Here is a 24,932-nt window from a genome sequence, read left to right on the forward strand (position 1 = left end):
CTTTTAAAATCTAAACTGCTCCACCCCCCCCCTCAGGAATCACTCTCCTCAAAAGCGCCATGAAACCGCCTGGTGTACGAGCCCTCAATAAATACCTTTAAATTCAAATTCAAATCTGAAATAATAACCCCTCAAGGGCTCAGCCAGCATTTATCACCTTCTGGGCTGGAACTTATGGTCTACAGCCGAGGGTGTACGACGATGTGCATCATTGAGTGAAGGGCTGAGTTGGGGATGCCTGGAGAAGGGCATCCCCTGGAGGTGAAGTGGTGTAACTGCACCGGAATGCATTTACTAATAGTTATTTCTTTCAGAGGGACTGAAGTTCATTTGTTTAATGTGATGTGCTGGTGTAAGGTGATGTCATAAGCCAAGTGGGGTTATGTTGTCAGACAGTCCTGCTAGGGTGTCTGGCTGTATATGCGTAATCCTGTGATTTCACCTGTGATGCCTTTAGGGGCTGTAATTGCAATGCATTCAAATGATCCACTAAGGTAATGAGTACTGTCATTCTAAAGTGTGCGTAAACATGGATTCTTGCTGCTGCGCTTAGGTGAAGACCCCAGACTGCTAGCCTTTAAGATATAGAGGTGCATACTTTATGGCCAGTAGGAGATGCTCAGTCAGGTTCATGTGTCACCAAGGCAGGTTTACCCCTTTTTAATGCTTGTTGAGGTAATGGGGTGGGTCGCCACTGGGATGGTGCCAGTGCGCAGGGCCCTCGCTCCAGGTTATGTTCAACTGACTGCATTGGGGGCAAGTTGATGTGCATACATGGGAGTGGTGGTACAAGACCCCACCCCCCCTGCGGGAGGGGTGGAGATGTTATGCAATGTCACAAAGTAATTCCAACAGCTTATGTATATTTGTAAATTGGTGCATAGTATTGAGTGGTGTGTGGGTTTAATAAATGTACTCTTACTTTTATAAAGCAAAGTACAGACTGGACAATCAATTATTGAGTGTTATTTCTGTGCACCTGCAAATGGCGATTACTAGCCCACAACAAATTGGTGGGAGAGGCACACTCTGGTTTTTGAAAAAAATCAACAATGCTTTATCTTAGTTTATGCGTGCTGCAGAGGAGGCAAATAACAGTCAGAAATGCCTAAGTATGCACAACAATTTCAGGGTCAATAAGACCCGACCTCTACGCACTGTTGCTGCTGGTGAAAGTACCTATAAAAAGTTTTTTTTCGTTTAAAAATAAATGAACTTGTCCTTATTTAACAATATCTGAACTTTGAAGGTCGTTGAGTATTTAAACAGTTGACAAAACTCTGCTTTGAATACGTTTCAATTTTATTCATTGAGTATCCAACGGATTCATCTTGTAATTCCAAATTCAAAAATAATAATATTTGCAGTGTTATTTATCTGTTTGCCCAATGCATTTCGAGCCTGACGGCTCTTCTTCAGGGGCTCAGTCTCTACAAAATAAACAAAGATATATATACTTTACATTGATGTAAATGCGTCACTTTTGCCAATAAAATTTAGTTTAACATTAGAGTAAGTGGGTGAAACTGTTACTGTGGGTGCACAAAAAGGAGTAAACTAGGTTAATCCTCCACCGAATCGTGACTTTGTAAGAATAAAACAATGTGTTGTGACCCGTGAGAGAAATTCAGTAAATGTAGTGGAAAGAGAAAGAATATAGCGCGTGGTTGAAAATGATGGTACCTTAATTTTGAGTTTAAGGACTCGATGAATTGAAGGGGGTATCGGGATACCAGGGACCCTATCAGCATATTCTGTACACACATAATTTTTCAAATGTATCACTTTTCTGTTTCCTTTACAGTACTATTCGTTCCGTTATGTTTGTTATGTCACGTGTATTCAACTAACTATCTTGTATCCCCTCCTGCAGAGCTTTAGACTCTCTCTCTATCATTGCGCTCTGACGTTTCTCAAAACGTTCCAAGATGGCGACTCTTTTTTATTAAAAACCCTCGTCAGTTTTTACCTTTTTCGAAACCCCGAGTCATCGCGAAATTTCCACTCTATCGTTAGTAAACCTGACGCTTATTAACGCGCTACTTACTCTAGATCAGTGAACGACGAAGACTCCTTGAAGCACTTCCCGTTTTCTTGCGCTGTCTATATAACAGACATCGGATTAGAACACTTTCAGGCTCGAACCTGGTAAGGACCGTTCCGTCAGATTTTCCAGGAGTTTAACTGAGGCCCTCTAAAGGCTTCACCCATCTTATCAAGATATAACTTTATCTTTCAGAACGGGCAACCCCGGTATCCCGATACCCCCTTCAATTCATCGAGTCCTTAAACTCAAAATTAAGGTACCATCATTTTCAACCACGCGCTATATTCTTTCTCTTTCCACTACATTTACTGAATTTCTCTCACGGGTCACAACACATTGTTTTATTCTTACAAAGTCACGATTCGGTGGAGGATTAACCTAGTTTACTCCTTTTTGTGCACCCACAGTAACAGTTTCACCCACTTACTCTAATGTTAAACTTAATTGTATTGGCAAAAGTGACGCATTTACATCAATGTAAAGAATATATACACCTTTGTTTATTTTGTAGAGACTGAGCCCCTGAAGAAGAGCCGTCAGGCTCGAAATGCATTGGGCAAACAGATAAATAACACTGCAAATATTATTATTTTTGAATTTGGAATTACAAGATGAATCCGTTGGATACTCAATGAATAAAATTGAAACGTATTCAAAGCAGAGTTTTGTCAACTGTTTAAATACTCAACGACCTTCAAAGTCCAGATATTGTTAAATAAGGACAAGTTCATTTATTTTTAAACGAAAAAAACTTTTTATAGGTACTTTCACCAGCAGCAACAGTGCGTAGAGGTCGGGTCTTATTGACCCTGAAATTGTTGTGATTACCAGCCCACACCACCTCCCTTGAGTAAGCCTCAGACTGCTCTGCAACGCTACCCTCTGAGAGTTAGGCGCTACAATTGGGTGTTTGGTTCCCAGTGAAGGACAAATGTAGTCATGTTATTTGTGCAGGTCTCACAGATACTGCCTTGTTTTCCAACACGCGTTAACAAAGACAGAAGTAGCAGGCGTGCGTGTGATTTTTTTAAGTCATGGTCACCAAACTTTTTGGTTCAGTAGCTGCAGTTGCTCATTTTTTGCACACTGCGTGCGTGTGTTTTTCTCGTTCTCTCCCTTGTTGCTCGGCACAGTACTGAAGGTGTGTCTGGGGCAGGCGCATGGCCCCTGTCTAGTAGCGTACCAAGGGTGCCAGAGACCCTCCTGCAAGCAAGGAACATTCCCCCTCTGACTGCTCCTGCCATCCTGTTGTCAGACCATAGAAAACATAATACAATGACTTAAGAGGTCCTTCACGCCTTCGATATAGAGACCTCACAGGTGAAAACTGGATTTTTCTAGAACACAATTATCACGCTGTCCTCTTTCACGAAAACAACTGAACAGGGAAGTAACTCACACCTGTCATGGGAAAGCTGGCATTTTTGGAATTTCTACTAATACTCTTGTGAGACTGTCTTAAGGGGATAATAGACAGCTGAAGTTATGTCCCTTTCAAAGACACTGGTCCCTATGATATGGAAGCAGACAGATCTGAGCACTGTTGTCACTGCCTGGCAGTTGCTGAGGTGCAACTCCAAGCATTCATTGTCTATGTCAAAGTGGTACAGGGTAGTTGAGATTGGGGTCAACATGGTGGGAGATGATATGGTCTCTCCTAGCAGCCAATCTCTGTGTCACGAGTCCAACAGTGAATGGTCGCAAAAGCCCTCATGCGGTGTCAGTCAGAGAGGGCCAATACTCCGATATTCCAAATTTGAACCCCACCAACCAGGTCATTCAGAAACCAACTCAAGGAAAACGTGCTCCGATCTAGAACAAGCATTGGCATAGCCAATAGGTCTCACCTTTGGGACCTTATAAGTGTTTAGTTATCCAGCACAATATCCTTGGTGCAACAACATCAACTGTTGCATGGCTAAACACTTATAAGGTCCCAAGGGCGAGACCTATTGGCTACGCCAATGCTTGTTTCCTGGCTGTCAGCGAGATGAGACAAGTAACTCTACTTTTTCCACAGATCTAGTGATGTTCAATTCATGGGCTCATATTTTCAGTATTTAAACATTTTCTACCTTAATTAATCACTACAAGACGATTATTACTCATTAAACGAATACTGCGAGCAAGCACTGACAACACCAATACATAGGACTGGCTTGTTTTAGGCGTTGTGTGATATATCTGCACAGCGTAGTGCCACACGTTTGAAAGTACAATATTACTCTAACGCCAAATGAAACTAAAGAAATGTCACACAGGCAATCTGAAAACTTGACAGCTATGCATTACACCGTACAACACATTAAACGCTCCCCCTCTAAATCTCCCTCTCTCTCTCTCTCTCTCTCTGTAGATATGCCTCTCAACCTTATTTGTCTCCTAAGAGGGCAGCATTTAGTGGTTTTTGGAGGGTAAGACCATCTACATAAATAAAAATGAATTAATTTGGAGGTCAGTCGAGAGAGGCCACTTAAGTATATTTTGTCTAGAGGGTGTGTAGACGAAACCAGACTAACAACCTCAACATGAAGGTGCATTGTAAAATGTGCAAGGTTCCAGCTGAAACCCTTCCAAAAAGAAGTTTCCTTCCTCACCTCGATGCAGATCCTTCTTCGTCTCTCTGATATAATCGTCTGGATTTCGGCACAGCACCTTTACCTTCATCCTGTTAATCAGATAACGTGGGTAACTGTGTGGGCATTACTGTATACAACGTGCGCCAGGAAGGGTCAAGGTTCATCCCCTGATCTGACCATTCATAGGCGAACTGGCAAACGTGGGTACTTGAGTCCATTGGAGGAGCGGCCATCTTAAACAGAAACGACTTCAATGAACAGAGCGCCCGCCGAACGAGGAAAAGCAGAATGTAGCACTGTTTCTCACTCTATTGAGAACATGATGGATATTTTGCACTATACTGGAGATTTTTGGTTTATTATTTTTCAGGAATTTCCATGAAAGAAATTACAATATTGGGTTTCGAAACTGCATGTAGTTAAATTGAAAATAACATTTTATTAGAAAAATTATTGTTCTTTTCTGCCCAATTTCTGGTGCACGAGTCAACGCTGTTTTTTTTTTAAAGAATATGTGTGAGACGTTGCTTTGAAAATACAGCCATTGCATTTGCTTACTGTAAAAGTCCTCTCTCTAGTTTTATGGTATACGGGGGGCGGGGCGATACCGCGGGTTATAGTTGAACTAGGCTGTTTCTACAGGGAACGCAACAGCGACCGCCACAATAGAGAAACTGTACCATAGAGCGGAAAGGGTAGCTCTATACGCCGATGATTATGGCGCACGTGTCAACGTTTTTTGTTAGTCAATTTCCATCATAGGTGCGTGTACTTCTGGCGAGCATTGTTACTGCCAAAATTCATATCTAACGCAGCACCAAAACCTAGCGCAACTCCCTGCACGTATCGATAAATGGAAAACAGTATTTTAATTTACATCTGCTGGCTGCGTTGTTTATGTTTGGTTATGCCTGGTTATGGATGATTCACGCTGTTCGCAACATGCATGGACGTAGCTGAAGTCGTCCGACAAACTCACATTGTCCTTCTTCCGTCTCCATGAAGGTTAGTGTGCTAAATGTCACGTCAGGCAGGCGACTGATGCAACGTGCGCCCTTCTGTCAGCTGCATTGGTGTACAGTCTCAGAGCACAATGTTCCTAAATGTGTAAACTGTAACCTCCATCCCCACAGTGCCAGTAAAAATCTCGTACACCTGGCAGCACTCCCGTATTGTCTGACGCTTCACTGCATATACCCATTTTCACAGTCACAATTCCAAGAAAGTAGTTCCTTGCTCATCTCATGCTATCTGCCGGGCTGCGTCAACACCTCATGGTTTCGCTTTCGTTTAAATAGTCACCCCGTTCCGAGTTGCTCATACCTTCGTTACAGATAAAAGCGCTTTTACCCTCGTGCAGCCTTAAACCCCTCTCTTTCCAGAGATCTAGACATAGGGAATGTCTGTGCTGAAGTCCTCCGTCCCGGCTCCTGAGCGCCCGTCTCTCTTCAGACATGTCCGCTACGAGAATCTGCTGGCCGGCCTCAGCGGGGGTTTGGTGTCCACACTGGTACTGCACCCCTTGGACCTCGTCAAGATCCGCTTTGCAGGTAACGTCTCTTACCTATCCCTCTTTCACCATTCTCAATCCTCTAGTTTATTTTATGTGACGCCCATGGTCACCATCAATTTAAGACGGGATATGCCTCCGCGGTTGCTTGTAAGAACTGTAGTGGTTTAAAGTTGTGATTTTTTATTTATAAAGATTTATATAGCGCTAGCTAGACCCGTGGGTATCAGAGCGCTTTACATACACAAAGGAAAATAAATTGCATTACATCGCAGGACATGTGGATGCATGAAGATAGAAGCAAAGACATAATACTTATGTATACAGTGAAGGGGAGAAAAACGTAGGTGGTTGAAACAGCCAGATAACCACCATCCTTGAAGGTCAAGTGAGAGGGGAATCCATAGGTTATTGATGCCTAGGTTAGTTGACTTGGTCGGTAAAGTATTGGTTGAGGAGAAGGAGTTTCAGGTCCTTTTTGAAGCAGGAGAAGGAGGGGTTGCATCTGAGGTCTATAGGGAGTGTGCTCCACATTGTGGGTACGTTACCAGAAAAGGATCGGCACAGAGTTGTTTTCCTTTTCAATTTTGGAGGGATGAGAAGAAGTGAGTTGGTGCTTCTCAGAGTTCTGGATTTTCCTGCTTTTACCAGTTTGCTGTTTAGGTACTTGGGGGGGAATGTGCGTGAAGGGCCTTGTGTGTGATGCAGGCCAGTTTATAAATACATCTATCTTCCATGGGAAACCTGTTGAGGGTTGGTGTGATGTGTTCAAATCTTCTTACACCAGTTATGAGTCGAGCTGCCATGTTAAGGACTGACCTTAGTGGGGCTAGGTGAGCTTTTGGTGTCCCTGTTAGGATGGCGTTTCCATAGACCAGTTTAGAAAGGACTCTGGATTGTATTATTGTCTTGAGATCATCCTGAGAAATGAAAGGTTTAATTTTCTTGAAGTGTTTTAGTGTAAAGCGCACCTTTTGCAGAGTTTTTGATGTGGTCCTTCATTGACAAGTTCTTATCTAGGGTAATGCCTAGTGACTTTACTGGGGGGCATATTATCAAGAAACAGAGTTAAAATTATCGCCGCTTTAGCGGCAGAAAACTGCTGCTAAAGCGGCGATAATGGGCTTGATAAAATGCCTGTGAGAATTCCCATAGAAGCCCATGTTCTGGTGTCATCATGAGCTTCTATGGGAATTCTCAAGTGCATATTATCAAGCCCATTATCGCCGCTGTAGCGGCGATAATTTTAACTCCATGCTTGATAATATGCCCCCAAGTCGGATAAGACAAGGGAGCAATTTAGAGCACCAAGATTCTTGAGCCAGTCTTGAATTGGTCGGTGCTTACTTTTCGGAGAGAACAGTAATAATTCAGTTTTGTCTGGGTTCAGCTTTAAGTGGTTTGCGTTAAACCAAGTTTGGATCTTGGCTAGCGTGATATTGAGGTGTCGGACGTCACTGGGTGATTTGATTTTGTAGTATATTTGTGTCATATCTGCGTATAGGTGGTATTGAACCCCTGCTTGTTTCAGAATAATTGTAAGGGGTTCCATGAAGAGGTATGGTGAGAGGGTCCCGCAAAGATCGATCCTAAGTGTAACTCGTGTTGGTACAGAGAGGCAGGAGTTGATTTTAATTTGTTGTGAACGGTGCTGAAGGAAGGAAGTGAACAACTTTAGTACTGTGCCATTAATGCCAGAGCGCCTCTTCAGAGTCTCAAGTAAAGCTGGATGATTTATTGTGTCGAACGCCGCTGATAAGTCAATAAGGATGAGGAGACAGGTTTTACCTTCATCTAAGGCTCTGTGGATATCATCTGAAATATTGAGCATCGCTGTTTCGGTGCGACAACCTTTCCTGAATCCCGATTGAAAGGTGTTGAGGAGGTTCAAGTCAAATATGTTAAGTTGTTGGAGAACGCACTTCTCCAATGTTTTAGCTAGGAACAGGAGGTTGGAGATAGGTCTGAGGTTGTTGAGCTCGTTGGGGTCGGCCCCTGGTTTCTTGAGTATGGGTGTGATTTGTCCTACTTGAAGGGAGTCTGGGACACAGCCCGATGTGAGAGAGGAGTTGATGATTTTTGTCCAGAAAGGGGCAATGATGTGCTTGAGTGTTTTTTACTATTGTGGATGGGAGGGGGTCCATAGTGTGGGAAGTAAGCTTTAAGCTTGCAATGATATTGAAGCCCTCGTTTTCCGACATGAGTTCGAAGTACGACGAATTAGCATAATTTTTCAGTTGGAACCAGACCTGGTTGTCCGTGGTATGATTTTGATCTGTTTGGTCCAGGGTGATTAAAGGGGGGCAGGATTTGAGGTTTGGGTGAAGGATTGCTCAATTTTTGTGACTTTATCTGTGAAGAAGCTGGCGATTTCTTCCCATCGATCCTTGGTGGCTTTTATTTCTTGTGGTGGTGTGCCATTTGTTTGACTTTTAACAATGTTGAAGAGTTAGCTTTGTCTGTTCTTTGCCTGGTCTAGTTGGCTGCGGAAGAAAGAGGCCTTTTCTTTAAAAAATTGTTTTTTATATGCCAACCGGGCTGATCTAAGTTGCGCTAGGTGAAGAGTCAAAGGGTTTAGTCTCCAAGTCCTTTCCGACTGTCTGAGTTGTCGTTTTTCGTTATTAAGATCCACGTAGAACCAGGATTTAGATTTGATAGATCTCAAATGTTTGAGTGGCACTACTTGATCTAACACCTCCGTCATTGTGGAATTAAAGTGGGCTGTGAGGTCATCGGACGTCATAGTGGAAGGCTGTGGTTGTAGATGGGCATGAATCCTGGATTTTAGTTCGGTTATAGGGACTTCTTTGATGTTCCTGGTCCAGTGCTTAGGTTTGTCAGATTGTATTGGTTGGTATCTGACATGTGAGTCAATATTAAAGAGTATGAGGTGGTGGTCAGACCAGTCAATGGGAGAAATCGATCTTAGAGAAACCAGCTCATTTTTGGTGATGATCGTATCCAGTTGTTGGTCCTTTGTGTGTTGGTTCATTGCAGAGTTGTTTGAGGTTGGTAATTTCAAGCTGGCTGGAGAGGTTCTGGGCTGTGGTGTCTTCTGAGTTGTTCCAGTGGTTATTGAAGTCACCCAGGAACACGTCTTCCGTGTCTGTTAGGGAGAAACAAATTATTAGGTCGGTTAGTTGTACAGCAAAGAGGGTACATTCACCAGGAGGATGGTAGATGGTGTGAAATTTGATGGGCGTGGTGCCTTTGACTGTAAGTTCAACACCTAGGTACTCAAGAGTCAGATATTTTGTAGATTTTAATGTGGTAAGTTGTATTCCTTCTTTGTGAATGATAGCTAGACCGCCACCTGTTTTGATCGGTCTGTCGTGTCTGATGATGTTGTAGCCTGAAGGGGTGAGAAGGTCTAGGATGGGGTAGAATGGTCATTGAGCCAGGATTCTGTGAGGAATATGATGTCTTTTTCTTCCGCGAGCATAGCTTCAGCAATATCTGTGGTGTGTTGTACTGCTGATCTACAGTTGAGGAGCATGCACGATAGAGGACGGGGAGCCTCAATGTTGGTGTGTGCTGTATGTTTAGAAGTGTATTGAGCAGGGGGTCTGGGCGAGAGGACAGGTCTAGGGATTCTATTTGTGCCCACTATAACTGGGATTGCGAAAGGCGCCGTGTTCTGGCTTATTGCGAGGTAAGAGTCATTGATCTCATCTGCTTATCGTACTGAAATGGGGCGGAGAGCTCAGCTAGGTCGATGTGCCTGATTCCTCATAGGACTGGTGGCCCATGGAAGGTGTGTGAGCAAGGTGGCTTAATCCTGTTGGGAAGGTCTTCTTTTAGGTGTAGGATATCTGCAGCTATGGAGTCTATTTTCTGCTCCATTCGGGTCAGCAACTGGGTAAGTGAGCTCAAAGGGCATTTTGCCTTCAGCGGGAGCAGTGTATGACTACGGTCTGTGGAACAAGAAAGTACTGGGTTATGGTATTAAATGGTATCATTGGGATTAGGAGTGGGAATAGATTGGACGTGAGGAGGTGTTATGGGTCTTGGGTCCAAGGGAGGAGAGTGAGCAATTGTTAGGAGGAAGCCAGTGTCCAGGGGATTTGCATTGGGATTAGGAGTGGGGACGGTTTGGGCATGTGGTGGTGGGTCCGGGGAAGGAGAGTGTGCAGTGGTTTGAAGGAGGTCAGTGTCGAAGGGATTATTGGTGACATTGGATATGGAGATGGTTTGGGCAGGTGGAATAAGGACAGTAGTGGAGATGGGGATAGTTTACGAGGGTAGAGTCGGGTCTCCTGAAGTCGAGGGGGGGGTGCCTGTAGCGAGTTCTGTAACGGAAAGACTGTAGTTTGAGTCTGATCTGCCTAGCTCAGGATCAGCCTTGATGTGTTTATTAACTGTGCGTTTGCTGGTCCTGGTGGTATCGGTTGAAGCCATTGTAGTGGGTGTTTGAGGGCGGAGTGTGATGATAGGGGTAGTGAGATTGTAATGAGTGATGGTGGATGTCCATGAGTTGTAGCGTGGGTCGTCCGGGGAGGGTCATTGGATGGGTTCAGGGTGTTTTGTCTGGGAGGGGGGTTTAGGGGAGATTGGGTTTGATGGTACTGAGGAGTTAAAGAGGAGAGTAATGGTGGGAAGTGACGATCAAAAGTGGTGAGGTGCAGGTCAGTGGCCTGTATGAGATTGTTTCCTGTTCTGAATATGGAAATGGTGAGTTCCCCTTTAAGGGTAGGGGTGACGGTTGTGGAGATTTTTTCGCCATAGGGAATATTTACTGACTTGATGACTTGAAAGTGAAGAAGGAAGGTGTTTTTCCACTTGTGATGTTTGGGCCCAACAGTAGTACCCAGGAAAAAATGAATGCAGAACATGTTTGAAGCTTGCAGGACTGGAAACATTTTTTTGTCAGATAACGAGGATTAAAAAGAGTTGTTACTGAACGCCAGAGATGCAGCATATTTTCCATATAACCTATTTGGGAATTGTTTTGGTGTTTGGCAGGCAGAGATCAAACTGGGTGGTTTACATTAGCAGGTAGAGGTAGTCCAGTTTGGGGATAGAAGAACTAAAATATAAAGGTAGCTACATAGTACTGACTTAACTAGAGGGGCAGAGGTTGCTGAGAACAGGCACAGCAAAAACAAGCTTTGGCAGAGCCAATAGCCTCACCTATGAGAGAGCTATTGGCTTAGCCATTGTTTTTCAGCCCTGTTGTACAACAGCATGGCCGCTGTTCAGTATGTCTTAAAGTGAGGGGAGAAGAGTGTGGAGTGGAGGGGCATGGAGAGGAGTGTCATGCAGTGTTGTAGAGTGCCGTGGAGTCGAGGGGACGTAGAATGTCATAGAGTGGAGTAGAGCTGCATAGGGTGGCATAGAGTTGAGTGGAGTGCCTTAGAGTGGAGTATGCATGGTGTGGTAGTGTACTGCTATTACAGACAACACATTTTCAATTGAAAACATACGGTTTTGCTGATAAAACTATACTGTGCACAAACAGTGTGGAAATAGAATCACCTAGTGTATTGATTTGTTTTGATCTTGATAAAATATTTGTTTCCAGCAGCACACTTCAGAATTGCAAAAAAAGTGCTTAGTTAGTGATTTCCTAATTTTGAATTTCGCAGTTAGTTTACGTACATTTAAATTGTGTTGTGTGCTAGAAAAAAGCCTTAAGTGGAGTGTTGTGGAGTGGAGTAGAGAGGAGGCGCGGAGTAGAGAATGCGCCGAGTAGAGAATGCATAGTGTGGTAGTGCACTGCCATTACAGACTACACATTTTCAATTGACGTTTACATTTGTACCGACATACAGTTTTTCTGATAATACTGTAGAGCGCACAAACAATGTGTGGAAATGGTATCACCTAGTCTATTGATTTGTTTGTTTTGATGGTATTAAAATATTGGTTTCCAGTACACTTCAGGATTACAAAAAATGTGCTTCATTTTAAATTTGATATGTTCTGAAATATTTACAGACATTTACAATTATTATTTGTGTTAGAAAAAAGCCTTTAGTTTAATAATTTTGAAGAGCGCACAGTACCCAAAGGTGTCACAGCAGTAGCAAAACCCAAAAGCTGTGACAGAGGGAGGGAGAGAAAATAAATAAAAATAGAGAAAACCTTTGTAGAAATGGGGGTCGCTAGTTGGCAGTGGCTGCACCCTGTCCAAGTAGGGACCCTTCCTACTTGTCAGTGTAAAGGGATTACACAGGTAATATAACCCCTGCTCACCCTAATGGTAGCTTGGCACGAGCACCCAGGCTTATCTTAGAGGCAATGTGTAAAGCATTTGTAAATAAACACACAGTAACACAGTGAAAACACTACAAATGGACACCACACCAGTTTAGAAAAATAACCAATCTTTTTCTAAACCAAGCAAAACCAAATCGACAAAAATCCAACATACATAAATCAAAATATCATTTTTAAAGGTTTAAAACAGTTCAGTCCGTATTGAACTTTGGATGCTGCACTTTTAGCACAAAGTACCTAAGATGCGTCAAAATCAAAGTTGAAAACGGGCGCAGAGGAGGTGTAGCGCCGGAAAAGGAAGAAATAGGTTGGTTCCTTACTCGCAGGGAAGGTGATGCGTCGGTTACATGCTCCCAATAGAGGTAATGCATCGGTTCCTTGCACCTGGGGGAGGTGATGCATCGGTTCCTAACTGCTACGCAAGAGATGTGATGTGTTGGTTCCTTACTGTGAGAGGAGATGATGCGTCGGTTTCTTACTGTGGGGGGAGGTTTGTTTTTAGAGATTTCATAGCGCGAACTAGACCCGTGTATATCAGGTATCAGAGAGCTTTACGTGAGCATCAGTTGTGTTACAGACAGACAGACACATTCATTTTTTGTTAGGCATGGGAGATTAAGTGATTTGCCCACAATCACAGGATGTTGAGCGTCGTTGCAGAGACTCGAACCCATTTCCCCAGCACCGATGTCGACTGCTCTAGGCGTAAGACTATATCCTCTCCAGGATGTGTTGTTTCTCTGGACGTGCGGCCTTGGTTCCTTACTGAAGCCCAGCATCGATGAAGACTTGGCGCACCGGTGCGATGCATGAAAAATCCTGACTCACTGGAGTCGATGCGGCGAAACAGCCGCTGCGTCGATTCTTCCAGCCGCGAGCAGTTGATTCTTCCAGCCGCGAGCAGTTGATGCGGCGATTCCTTCAGTTGCACAGCAGGGCCCACGTCAGAGTCGGGGTTTTGGACGTCAGAGACACGGTGCTCTGGACTTGGGCTGTGGTGGTTATTCTGGTCGCTAGCAGGTGCTTTGGTGATTTTTTTTTTTCTTGTTGCAACGCGGCAATACTTTGTTGGTTTTTCAACTGCACAACAAGCTTGTAGCGGGAAAAACAGCGCTGAAGGGCGATGCATGGATCTTCATTTCTTCTTGCAGCAGAAGTCACCTTCAAGGGCTCAGTACTGGAAATGGCACTACTTGGCAGGTCAGAACTTCCAGCAGAGGAGTTCAGCAGATGGAGATGAAGTCCTTGATGTCCCTGAGACTTCTTAACAGGAGGCAAGCACACACAAGCCCTTGGACAATCTTCTGAAGCAGGATGAAAGTCCTCTCCAAGACAGATGCAGCAACTGCAGGCCAACCCAGCAAAGCAACACAGCAAGGGGGCAGTATTCCTCCTGACAGCTCTCCAGCTCCTCCTCGTAGAAGAGATTCCTCTTGATCCAGAACTGTTCTAAAGTTGTGGTGTCAGAGCTCCAGTACTTATACCAGTTTCTGCCTTTGAAGTAGGCAAACTTCAAAGGAAAGTCTTTGTTGAGCACAAGACCCTGCCTTTCCTTGACCTGGCTCCAGACACACTACAAGAGGGATAGAGACAGTTTTGTGTGAGGACAGACACAGCCTTATTTAGGTGTCAGTGACAACTCCTCCCACCACTCTAGCTCAGGAAGACACATCAGCCTGGTGATGGGCTATCAGGATATGCAGGGCACACCTCAGTTCCATTTGTGTGACTGCCTTGAGTGAATGCACAAACAGCCCAACTGTCAGTCTAAACCAGACTTGAATTCCACAGGCAGGCAGAGGCACAGAATGGGAAAGAAGAAAAATGCCCACGTTCTAAAAATTGAATTTTCAAACACAATTTGAAAACAACCATCACAGACAGACGTATTTGTAGACCCTCAATTCACGGAACCCAAACTCCAAATCTCTATCTCTTCCCAATTGAAAGTTACTCTTGTAAGATGTTACAAGACAGCTCCAAAGGAATTTCACTATCAGTGGCATTTTCAAACACAAAATTTTAAAACCACCTTCACATACAGATGTATTTTTCGGTCTTGCCTAGGCAGCGCCCGCGCTGTCTCTTCGAGACATGCTGTATTCAGGTATGGACTTTAAGCTCCACCCATTTTCAACCTATCTTTTCAATTGGCTCCTCTTATCAAGACGACCTTAATAACTTCAGTCGAACACTAACATTCCTACTCTGTCGAAGCTCCTAGAGAAATGTGTCCATGTCCATCTATGTAGCCACATGGATCAATTCCAGCTTCTAAATCAATTCCAATCGGGTTTTCATCAGGGACAAAGCACTGAAATGGCCCTTACCCACATAGTGGATGGCACTCTAAAAATGATGGATCGGAACAAAGCATGCCTTCTAATCCTCCCTGACCTCTCGGCAACTTTTGATACGGTCAAACAGGACAACCTGCTTGATTTACTGGAACGCAAGATAGATCCATCAGGATCAGTGTTAAACTGGTTTACCTCGTTTCTTCACTACAGAACGCAAAGATTTAAAGTCAATCAATCCCTCTTCAACTCTACTCCGATCACTCTTGGGGTCCCATAAGGGTCCACGTTCTCACCCACGCTCTTCAATCTGTTCATGGAGCCCTAACACAAATGCTCAAATCATCCAACCTACTCTATCACATGTATGCAGATGACACCCAACTGTACCTGAAAATCTCCTCCCCTGAAGATATCAATTCACTCAACTCAACCCTACTCAAAACCCAACGCTGGCTGACTTCCGATCATCTCAAGCTAAACTCCATCGAAACGGAATTAAAAATTTGCGAACATTCGTGACAAGAATTTTCAATTCTATTAAGGACAACGGAGGCGAGGATTATGCTTCTCATTTCTTTACTAGAAGCTCACAGCAGCCAATGAAAATACAAGTAGAAAACCATGTGATGAACCATAGAGTCCCCGGGTACATAAGGTCCCTGCGTGAACATAGAGTCCTCTTTCTTAGTAAACATAACAGTTAAGTCCATTCACGACCTGCTCCTGAAGGATCATCGGTAGACTGGGACTTCTTCAACCAAGAACTGGGGGCCCAACGGGGCTGCAAGCTCGAACTGGATCCCGGTCCAGGTAACTCACTCTTGCGCAAACCAAAGAACTGCATACCAGCCACTCTCAGCTGAACCCTATTCGGGCTTCATTTGTCGTCAGTCCCTGAAATAAAAGAACAACAACCCGTAAAAGCCATGCCAACCATTCGGTGAAAGTCAACAGTACATAACCAGCACAAAAGGGAGGGAACAATCAACTTATGCAATATACGAGCATGATTAAACAGACAATATTTGATCAACAAAATGTCCTCTGGGTGGGCTAATCGTCGCCTCCGTTGTCCTTAATAGAATTGAAAATTCTTGTCACGAATGCTCGCTAATTTTTAATTCTATGTCAGGACCGGAGGCTCCGATTATGCTTGTTCAAAGCTTAGCCACCACAACAGAAGCTACATCCACAATAGGCTTATAATAAAATGCTTTGAAAGTATGTTCAGTAGACCAGTCAGCTGCGTTCATGATTTCCGCCAGACTAACGCCTGATGAATATGCTTTCGAAGCCATCGCTCCACGGGCTGAATGTGCCCCAAACTTGGAAACATCAATCCCTGCTTCATCCATAAGCCAACGCATCCATCGAGACAAGGTAGCCGGAGCCACCGGGCGAAAAGGTTTCTGCAGAGCAATCAACAATTGACCTTGCATATCAGTACGAAATTCTGCAGTACTCCCCTCGTAATCTTTAATGCATTGTACCACGCACAGCTTGGGATTATTCGGAAAAGCTGGGTAAGTTATGGATGCAGTGTTACATTTAGTTCGTCTGGACAGGATAAAGGTCACTCCTTCTGGGGAAAATCTACGCCCCGCTAAATCCAATGCCCGTACGTCGGAGACTCTTTTACAAGAAATTAGACATAGTAACATTGTTAACTTAGCAGAGAGTTGCTTACGGGATAAGTATTTATTTGGAGGCCATGCTTCCAAGAATTTAAGAACAATGGAGATATCCCACAACTGAGAATATTTAGGACGTGGAGGTTTTACCATTCGAATGCCTCTAAGCAGCTTACACACTAACGCGTGTTCACCTATGGGTTTGCCCTCTAAGGGCAACTGACCTACCAATATGGCGGAACGAAAGCTGTTGACTGTTCTGTATGCTAAACCTGAGGAAGCCATGGAGGCCAGAAAATTTACCACTAAAGAGACATGTGCTGCAGAGGGATCCAGGTCCCGTTGAGAGCACCAATCTTCCAAGAGGAAGCATATCTCTTATGTTTGTTGGCTGACTAGGCCTCTGTGATAAATCTGTCAGCCTCGCGAGAAAGGCCTGGGACTTTCCATCTGTCCCTGAAACCCGCCAGGCCACTAGAGGAAGTTGGCCCGATATCACCAATGGATGAGGATTCTGATGAGGGTCCAGCAGTAGGTTCTCCATCCGGGGAAGAAGAACTGGGACTGCACAACTCATTTCTAATACGACCGGGAACCACGCCTGTGCTCTCCACAAAGGAGTGATCAAGATGAGTTCCGCCCGATAAGCCCTGGCTCGTGCTAGCACCCTGGGGATCATCATAAACGGGGGGGGGGGGGGGGGGAAGCGTAACACAGGTCCTCCGGCCATTCCTGTAGAAATGCATCCGTGGCCAGAGCTTCTGGGTCCGGCCTCCAACTGAAAAATTGGGGAACCTGTCTGTTGAGGCGAGACTCAAACAAGTCTATCCGACAGGGACCCCATAGGTGGCTCAAGTTCTGAAATACTCTGGGAGACCGCATCCAGTCGCTGAAATCCTGTAGATGGCGGTAGTGCTAATCTGCCACCTCGTTGTTGCAGCCCGGTAGATATTCCGCTACGACCGAGATTCTGTTCTGAAGACAGTAGTGCCAAAAATCTTTGGCAATTTCTGCCAACATCCGGGACTTGGTACCGCCCAGTTTGTTGACATACCGCACCGCACCGCCGATACGTTGTCCATCCGAAGAAGGATACAATAGTCCGTCTTCTGGGGAGAAAGACATTGGATTGCAAAGGAACCAGCTAACAGTTCCAGGCAGTTGATATGTAAACGTAGTTCTTCCGGCAACCAACGACCACCCGTGGACAACTGGCCGCAACGGGCACCCCAACCCCACCGGCTGGCATCGGATTCGATTATCACATCCGGGGCTGATCTGAATAGCGCTCGGCCGTTCCAGGCCTCCATGTGGTTTAACCACCAGTTCATCTCCAGCCTCGCCTCGCCTGAGAGGGGAATCTGTTCTGAGTAACTGAGGCCTCTTTGGAGATGGCGGATCTTGGGCCGCTGCAGGGCTCGGTAGTGAAGGGGGCCTGGGAAGATCGCCTGAATGGAAGATGCCAACAATCCCACTATACGGGCCAATGATCTCAGGGAGATCGTCTGCCTGTGAAGTGTAGACTTCAGTTCCCGTTTGATAGCCCTGATTTTTTTGCATCGGAAGCAGAAGCTGGCAAGTCACTGAATTGACGAGGAAACCTAGAAACTCGATTGATTTGGACGGAGTCAGAACTGACTTCTGTGGATTCACAATGAACCCCAAATTCTGTAACAGGTTGATCGCCCAATTGAGGTGTATTTGAACTAACTGGGGGGTTGTCGCCAAAATGATGATGTCGTCTAGATATATTATGAGGCGGACTCCCCGCGCTCTGAGTGACTCTACCACTGGTCTCAGAAGTTTTGTGAAGCACCAAGGTGCTGACGACAGGCCGAACGGGAGGACTTTGTACTCGTAGCAAGCCCCTTGCCACAAAAATTGGAGAAACCGATGATGAGGGGTAAAGATGGGAATGGATAAATACGCATCCTTCAGGTCCAGCCGGACCATCCAGTCCCCTTCTTGGAGAAGATCGCGTAATAGATGGATACCTTCCATCTTATAGTGTCTGTAAATAATCCACAAATTGAAATCTTTGAGGTTTAACACCAATCTGGAGCCACCCCCTTTCTACTCCACTAGAAAGACATTGCTTAGAAAACCCTGAGGATGAAGAGTGGAAACCACTATCTCGCCCTTCCTTATTAAGGACATGATCTCTGCTGAGATAAAGGTCTGATCTCGTTGGGAAAAAGACAGGGGGGGAGGGCGAATGCTCTGTGATGGGGAATCGTACAGCTCTAGCTTGTACCCTTGAACCGTCTCTAACACCCAAGCATCCTGAGAGATCTTGCGCCAGTTGTTGAGAAAACAGCCTACTCTGCCCCCCAATATCACCTCGGAATAAGGGATCAGGCTCACCTGAGTTTCCGGCATCTTGTTGATTGTTGGAGTTGCCACCAAATCTGCCACCCTTGCGGAACCTGTTCCTGGCTCGTCGAGTGGGGTAGAAGGAGGAGGTATTGGAGTTGTCTTGATATCCTCCCCTCGGCTGGCCACGCTGGGCGCCTTTAGAGTTCCCTCGGCCGAACGAGCGCCCACGAAACCGCCCGGCCCTGCCAAAAACCGGGCGGAACGCCTGTCTGTGTGAGCCTTGGGCCTTATCCAGCCCGCTGAAGGTGGCCACAAATTTGGTCAGTTCCTTCAAGAAGGGTTAACCAAACAAAAGGCCCTGAGCCAGGGGTCCTGATTCCGATGTGGCTAACTCGGCAAATTTGGGATCCAACTTTAAAAGAATGGAACGGTGTCGTTCCGCTGAAAGTGCACAGTTGAAATTTGCCAAGTTGGCACACCGCCCTCTGAGCCCAGCCAATCAGCTCATCCGGGTCAATGGTGCAGGACGATTCTTTGGCCCTAAAGCCAAGCTCGAGAATTTTGGTCAGGGGCCCAGATACATCCAATAGTTTATCCTGACAGGATCGCCAAGATCTGTAAAGGCCCTTCTTGGGGTCCTTAGAATACTTCTTTAGATAGGTTAACATTGATGGGTCCACCTCTGGCGTTTCTGCCACTTTGTCAGCTAGATCAAGCCTAGGGCACTCAGACCGAAGTCGTGCCCGCACTTCTTTCTCGAACGCTTGTCGCAGGTGGGAGTGTACATAATCTGCCACTTCCTGGGGTGGCAGCCAAGCCGTTGAATTAGGATGGATAATCTCGGCGGGCTCAAAGGTGAGGACCTTAGGGGACGGATCCGGTTCAGAATGTTTCTCCTTCCTGGCTTTTTTGGAGGGACGAGGAGCCTCCTCCTGGTCAGTTGAAGGATCCGAGGAGGTGTCCTGATCACCATCCTCTTGGGAAATCTCCGTGATCATGGCTTCTCTACTGGAAGTAGAGCGCTCCTGTTCCGCCATTGTTTTGGCCAATTTAGCAAAATCCGCCGAATGGGGGTTCGCCCTTCCTTTACCCCCAGATCTAGCTCGAGAGCCTGAAGAGGGAAGCCAGCCTTGTTGCTTGGCATAGGAGCACAGATCACGTTTTAGGGGTGCAATCGCCCTTACCAGTGCTGAATTCATGGAGTGCTGAACGCCCGCATCTAATGCCTCAACGAGGTCTTGCTCTACAAACCCAGAGGGTTCCTCTTCAAAGTAATTGTAGTCCTCCTCATAGTACTCAGACATTGTAGCACACCAAGTGTGGAATCACTGACCCTGGAGAACTTCCTACAGCCGCAAGGATCAGGCCAGGTAGGTAAAGGTAAGTGGAAGAGATCAGGGGGGAGTGGTAATCCCAAGCAAGCTCCAATAATTCACCTAGGGTGAGTTAAAATCAAAGTAGGACGTGGAGGGAGGGGAAGCTTGCTTAAAATATCCACTCTAGGCAGAGCCTATGAATGATTATGCAGCCCCACAGTATGAGCAACAATGGGGCGTCAGAGAAGCCAAAACGAGCCTTTGCGCGCTTTTAACCAAGAAAGCACGAGGGTCTGAGACATAAAACGCTGTCTCCACGTTCACTCAATGCCTGATTGCCGAAAGCACAGGCAAATATGGCCGCCGCGCATGCGCGCTGGCCAAGGCTCGTGGCAATAGAAAGAGGACCGCGTGTCCTCGCTCTTCGGGACCTCTCGCTCCACTACCCGACCGCGAACAAGCATCGAAACGCAGTCACGCGTTGAACACACGGAGCGCGAAGCGAAGGTAAGAGCTCAGGCACTCTTGGGACCGCAACCTAAATTAATAATAGCTCGCACTGGCACCACAATAACAAGTAGGCAATCGCAACTCCTAAGAGGCGGAGGCAGCCTTCAAGGACACATCGGCATGAAACTCGACCACAACAGGCAAACATGAAACCCACTCATAAAGCGCTAGCTTGTAACAGTCAAAATCGCTAATCTAACTTTGTAAAGACAAAAGGTTTTAGCAATACAACTCTTCCACAGTAAGGAAAGTAAAGGGTACTTAACTGGCTGCGGAGCAGCAAAGAAAGAGGACTCTGTGTTCACGCAGGGACCTTATGTACCCGGGGACTCTATGGTTCATCACACGGTTTTCTACTTGTATTTTCATTGGCTGCAGCGAGCTTCTAGTAAAGAAATGAGAAGCATAATCGGAGCCTCCGGTCCTGACATAGAATTCCTCCCTATTGCTCATCCTAAACAGGCCTTTATTGTTGAATATATGACACACCTAACAGCTCTCAACTGTATACCACACATCATTGACTTCACTTGGAATAATACTTGACCATGTAGGAGCACATCCGTTCTGCCACAAAAAGAGCGAACTTCCAAATGACCATCCTAAGAAAGATAAATCCCTTCCTTCCTCCTGATGACTTTTTTTTTTAATAAACTTTATTTAATGTTTTGAAACAACATAACCATGATTATGTATACAGCAGTAAGCAAGGGCAGTACATGCTTAGTAGTTACAGAAATAATGATTCCAGACATCGACCCCCTGCTATTCCACTCTCCCCCCCCCCCCCCCGATTGATCTGGTGCTTGGGCTGGTCATTCGATTCCATTAACACCCCGTCTTCCTCCCCTTCCCCCCCCCCCCCCTAGTCTTCAGAACCCCCACTATTTCTCCAGATTACTTTAAGTCTGCTGTTCAAGCGCTAGTCATTTCCAGGTTGGAGTATTGAAGTATGTGTGTAACTCTGTGGTCTACCTAGCTACAAGTGGGCACCGCTTGGTGCTTCTCTGAATTCGGCGGCAAGGCTCATCGCAGGATCTAAAAGAAATAACAACATCACTCCAGACCTGAAATCGCTTAACTGGCTTCTATTTGAGACTAGGATACATCTTAAAATTGCTTGCATGACCCACAAAGCCCTTTACCGTAGCACTCCTTTGTACCTCGCCCGAAAACTGGAACTCTTTGGTGGCTGCTAGTCTTTTTTTTTTGACAACAAACTTTATTGGTATTTGTAAGGACACCGGGGAATTTGTCCCCATACACGGTACCAAGATGAAGAAAAGAACAGTGAGAAGTGGCATCCTTGTTCAGCCCCCCCCTGGTCTGCAGAACATCAGACCCCCAAACCCTCCCCCCCCCACCCGCACATCACACCCGCCCACGGTCCAACACAGATATGCAATATTTCCTATCCGCATGAGCTCCATATTCCGATTACTCATCCACAATGCATAGGGCCCGGGGCCCCGAAGGGGAACCCACCGGGGCTCTGATTAGCCTCTCTATTGGGTCAAATGGCACTGCATCCCCCCGCACAGACAACACAATACCCCGATATCGCGCCCATCTCTTCCAGACTTTACCATGCTTATTCGGACAACCCCTTGCCAAGAATACCGCCTCTTCCGCAGACATGCAGCGATCTAGTGCTTTCTTCCAGGCCTGAACCGGGGGCGGGGCAGAAGACTTCCAATGCTGGGCAATATCTCGCTTGGCCAGCGTCAAACCCAAAAACAGGAGGTGTCGCTTATAGATGTTGCCCCCTATCTCCTCGGTACAATGCAACAGTGTTAAGCGGGGATCGGGGGGAAGCTCCCAACCCAGCACCCCCCCCCCCCCCCCAGGCAGGACAGAACCGCCGTCCAGAACGGGCGCAGCCGCCCACAGTCCCACACCGTGTGCAAGAATGTACCGTCTCCATCGCCGCAACGGAGACACGTGGGGGACCCAATTAAGTGCATGCGCCAAAGGCGGTGCCGGGTGTAATACGCCCTGTGCAGGTATTTGAATTGTATGAAGCGGTATTTGGTGGTCACCGCAGCATATCGCGGACCCGCTATAGCGTCTGCCCAGTCATCCTCCGTGAGCGTGGGGATATCGCGCTGCCACGCCTCCTTGGTATTATCTAGGGTGGTGGCTGCTAGTCTTTGAGGAGTTCCAGCACCTTGCTGCTGAAACCACAAAAATGTCAAAGAAAACCTATAACCAAGCCTTCTCTGGTATTGCCTAGAGAATCTGGAACTCCTTGCCTCCAGAAACTAGACTGAATCCCTCAACACCATCTTTCAAAGAAGTGAAAGCACTACTTATGAATACTTTCTGAACTTGAATTGTTCCTACTTCCCCCTTGTGACCATCTATGATGCTTCCTCCTCACACTTGTTTTTTCCTCCTTTTACAGACTTTCTCCCCAGACAGGTGCGGCTACATCCTGTTTCGTTCCTGAACGCATGGCTGTTTTCAACACACTTGTTTGTTATTGCTTTTATATGCTTGTGTATATTGTATATGCGGTGTTGCGATACACCGGTCCTCTTGTGTACTCGTATACCTTTCATATTCAGGTTATTGTTTTGACCTGTACACACAAAAAGGGCGACCTGAGGAAAGGTTTATAGACCAACAGGGACCGATTCCCCATGCTATAACTAGAAAACACAATAATGGGTCACTTTGTCTAATACATCAATAAAGTATGGGGGTATCCCTTTCTCGGGACGATTCCCCTCACCCACTCAAGGGTGGCATGCTTCATCATATGGGATATTAAGCATGCCACCCTCGGGTGGGTGAGGGGAATCGTCCTCAGAAAGGGATACCCCCATACTTTGTTGTTTTGACATACCTGTCTCCCTCTCTTTTTCTCCCTGATCATCTGTAAAGTGCTCTGATACCCTCTTGGGTCATGTTTGTGCTATATACAACTTTATATAAATAAAATAAATACTGTCCTTTGCAAATGCTGGCTTTTCTTTCGTAAATAGGCTTAGTAGTTCCTCCTTTTAAACTTTTATATCCTCCCATGAGGACTGCCCCTGCTACATGTGTTATTACTTTCACAGTTATTTATGGTGCTCTGTGAGTACTCTTTTCTTATTAGGTCTCATTTGGTGGCTTGCTGCTGCACACGCTTCCGAATAATACACAGGGAGTTTTACTCTTTATCATTTGCCGTGTGCTATTCTTTATTTCTGCATGTTGCCGCTTTCACTTTCCTTTTTTTTTGCGCACTGTTTATTGACTTCACTAGCTGCAGTGTCCTTTTCTGGATCCCCCCATTGTAATCCGTTATGTGGTTGTAATCCATTTACTCCTCAGGGCCTCCCGTCCTACCAGTGATGTACATGAGGAGCCAAGGGCCTATATATGTAGAACCCTTCCATGCAAAAGGAGTCGCCTTGAGTGAGTGCTCACAGCACCCCAGACTAAATGCTTCACCAGTGGGTTCATATAGCAGGTCTTGAACCATCATAAAAATTTTACTAGACCTGCAGGTCTAGTGACTTAAATAATGTAATCGACCTATTTGTAATGCTCTTTACCCATAAACTGGTTTCAAATGATGTGATCGTGGGCAAATATTTTAATTAATTGAGCTGCCATTTTCTTCATCATCACATGAGAACACCTGAAAATGTGCAAGTTCACCAAGTCTGTTGTACAAAAAACTCTTTAGTTTGATTTAATAGACTAAACATTTTACCTTATATAATATAAATCTAGCCACAGGATACACATGACCCCTGACTTGCCTCTTAGTTCATTAACAGTATTGTCATCAGGGCAGGGGCAGGAATGTTTGTCAAATCGTGTTTTAAAACTATCCCTTTTAATACATACATAATTAAATCATGAAGTGGTAGCGTACTGTCGCTTGTAATCAGCAGATTTTATATGGAAATGGCCACAAACTTTCCCACTGACATGCTGTTTTACTGATCAACTATATAGTGTACAAACAATAATGTTTGGAGATAGAGTTTCTGCCAATATGTGTCATTTGCAAATCACCAAGTACAGTGTTCTGGTTTGTTTTGCTCCTATGTTACTCTTTGTTTGCATCATACTTCCTAATTTAAAAAAATATGTGATTTCTTAATTCCTGATATATTTTGAAATATTTATTAACAGGCTTTTTCTTTAAATATTATGTTAGAGAAAAAAAAAACTGACCTCTTCAGACAACTTACTTGACAAAAACCACTAACTCTAGTAGGAGAGAGAAAAATAAAGGCCATTTTCCAAGCAGCAGTTAGTAAAAAGGCAAACTGATATTTGACCTCTTTCCGTGAACAGACTGCAAATGTGTCAAGATAAAAACAAGATTTAATGGCATCTTTATTGCTCATTCACTTTCTGAATGAACCGAACACCTGTTCCTTTTCAGCCTAAAATCACTCGCCAGATGGTGCGAGTAGGTGCTAAAAATTGTTCGACCTAATAAAGTTTTACTCGCAATTGCGAGTGAGCGAGTAGACTTTTCGAGGCCTGTGTAGAGACC

The 24,932-nt window shown here is 45.4% G+C and overlaps 2 protein-coding genes across 2 annotated transcripts in view; one reads left to right on the forward strand and one right to left on the reverse strand.

Moving 5' to 3' along the window:
- Window positions 1-4,883, reverse strand: part of DCAF13 (DDB1 and CUL4 associated factor 13) — a 350,429-nt gene extending 345,546 nt beyond the window's left edge. Inside the window, exon 1 of the mRNA XM_085605122.1 lies at window positions 4,645-4,883. Coding sequence (XP_085461248.1) covers window positions 4,645-4,714 — 70 coding nt within the window. The 5' untranslated portion in view covers window positions 4,715-4,883. The remainder of the gene's footprint in view (window positions 1-4,644) is intronic.
- Window positions 4,884-5,266: 383 nt separating this feature from the next.
- SLC25A32 (solute carrier family 25 member 32) overlaps window positions 5,267-24,932 on the forward strand; it is a 242,507-nt gene continuing 222,841 nt past the window's right edge. The window contains exons 1-2 of the mRNA XM_085605123.1: window positions 5,267-5,388; window positions 6,009-6,176. Of these exons, the coding sequence (XP_085461249.1) occupies window positions 6,026-6,176 (151 nt within the window). The 5' untranslated portion in view covers window positions 5,267-5,388; window positions 6,009-6,025. The remainder of the gene's footprint in view (window positions 5,389-6,008; window positions 6,177-24,932) is intronic.

This window comes from Triturus cristatus, chromosome 5_1 (assembly GCF_964204655.1).
Source record: "Triturus cristatus chromosome 5_1, aTriCri1.1, whole genome shotgun sequence".
Taxonomy (NCBI): Eukaryota; Metazoa; Chordata; class Amphibia; order Caudata; family Salamandridae; genus Triturus; species Triturus cristatus.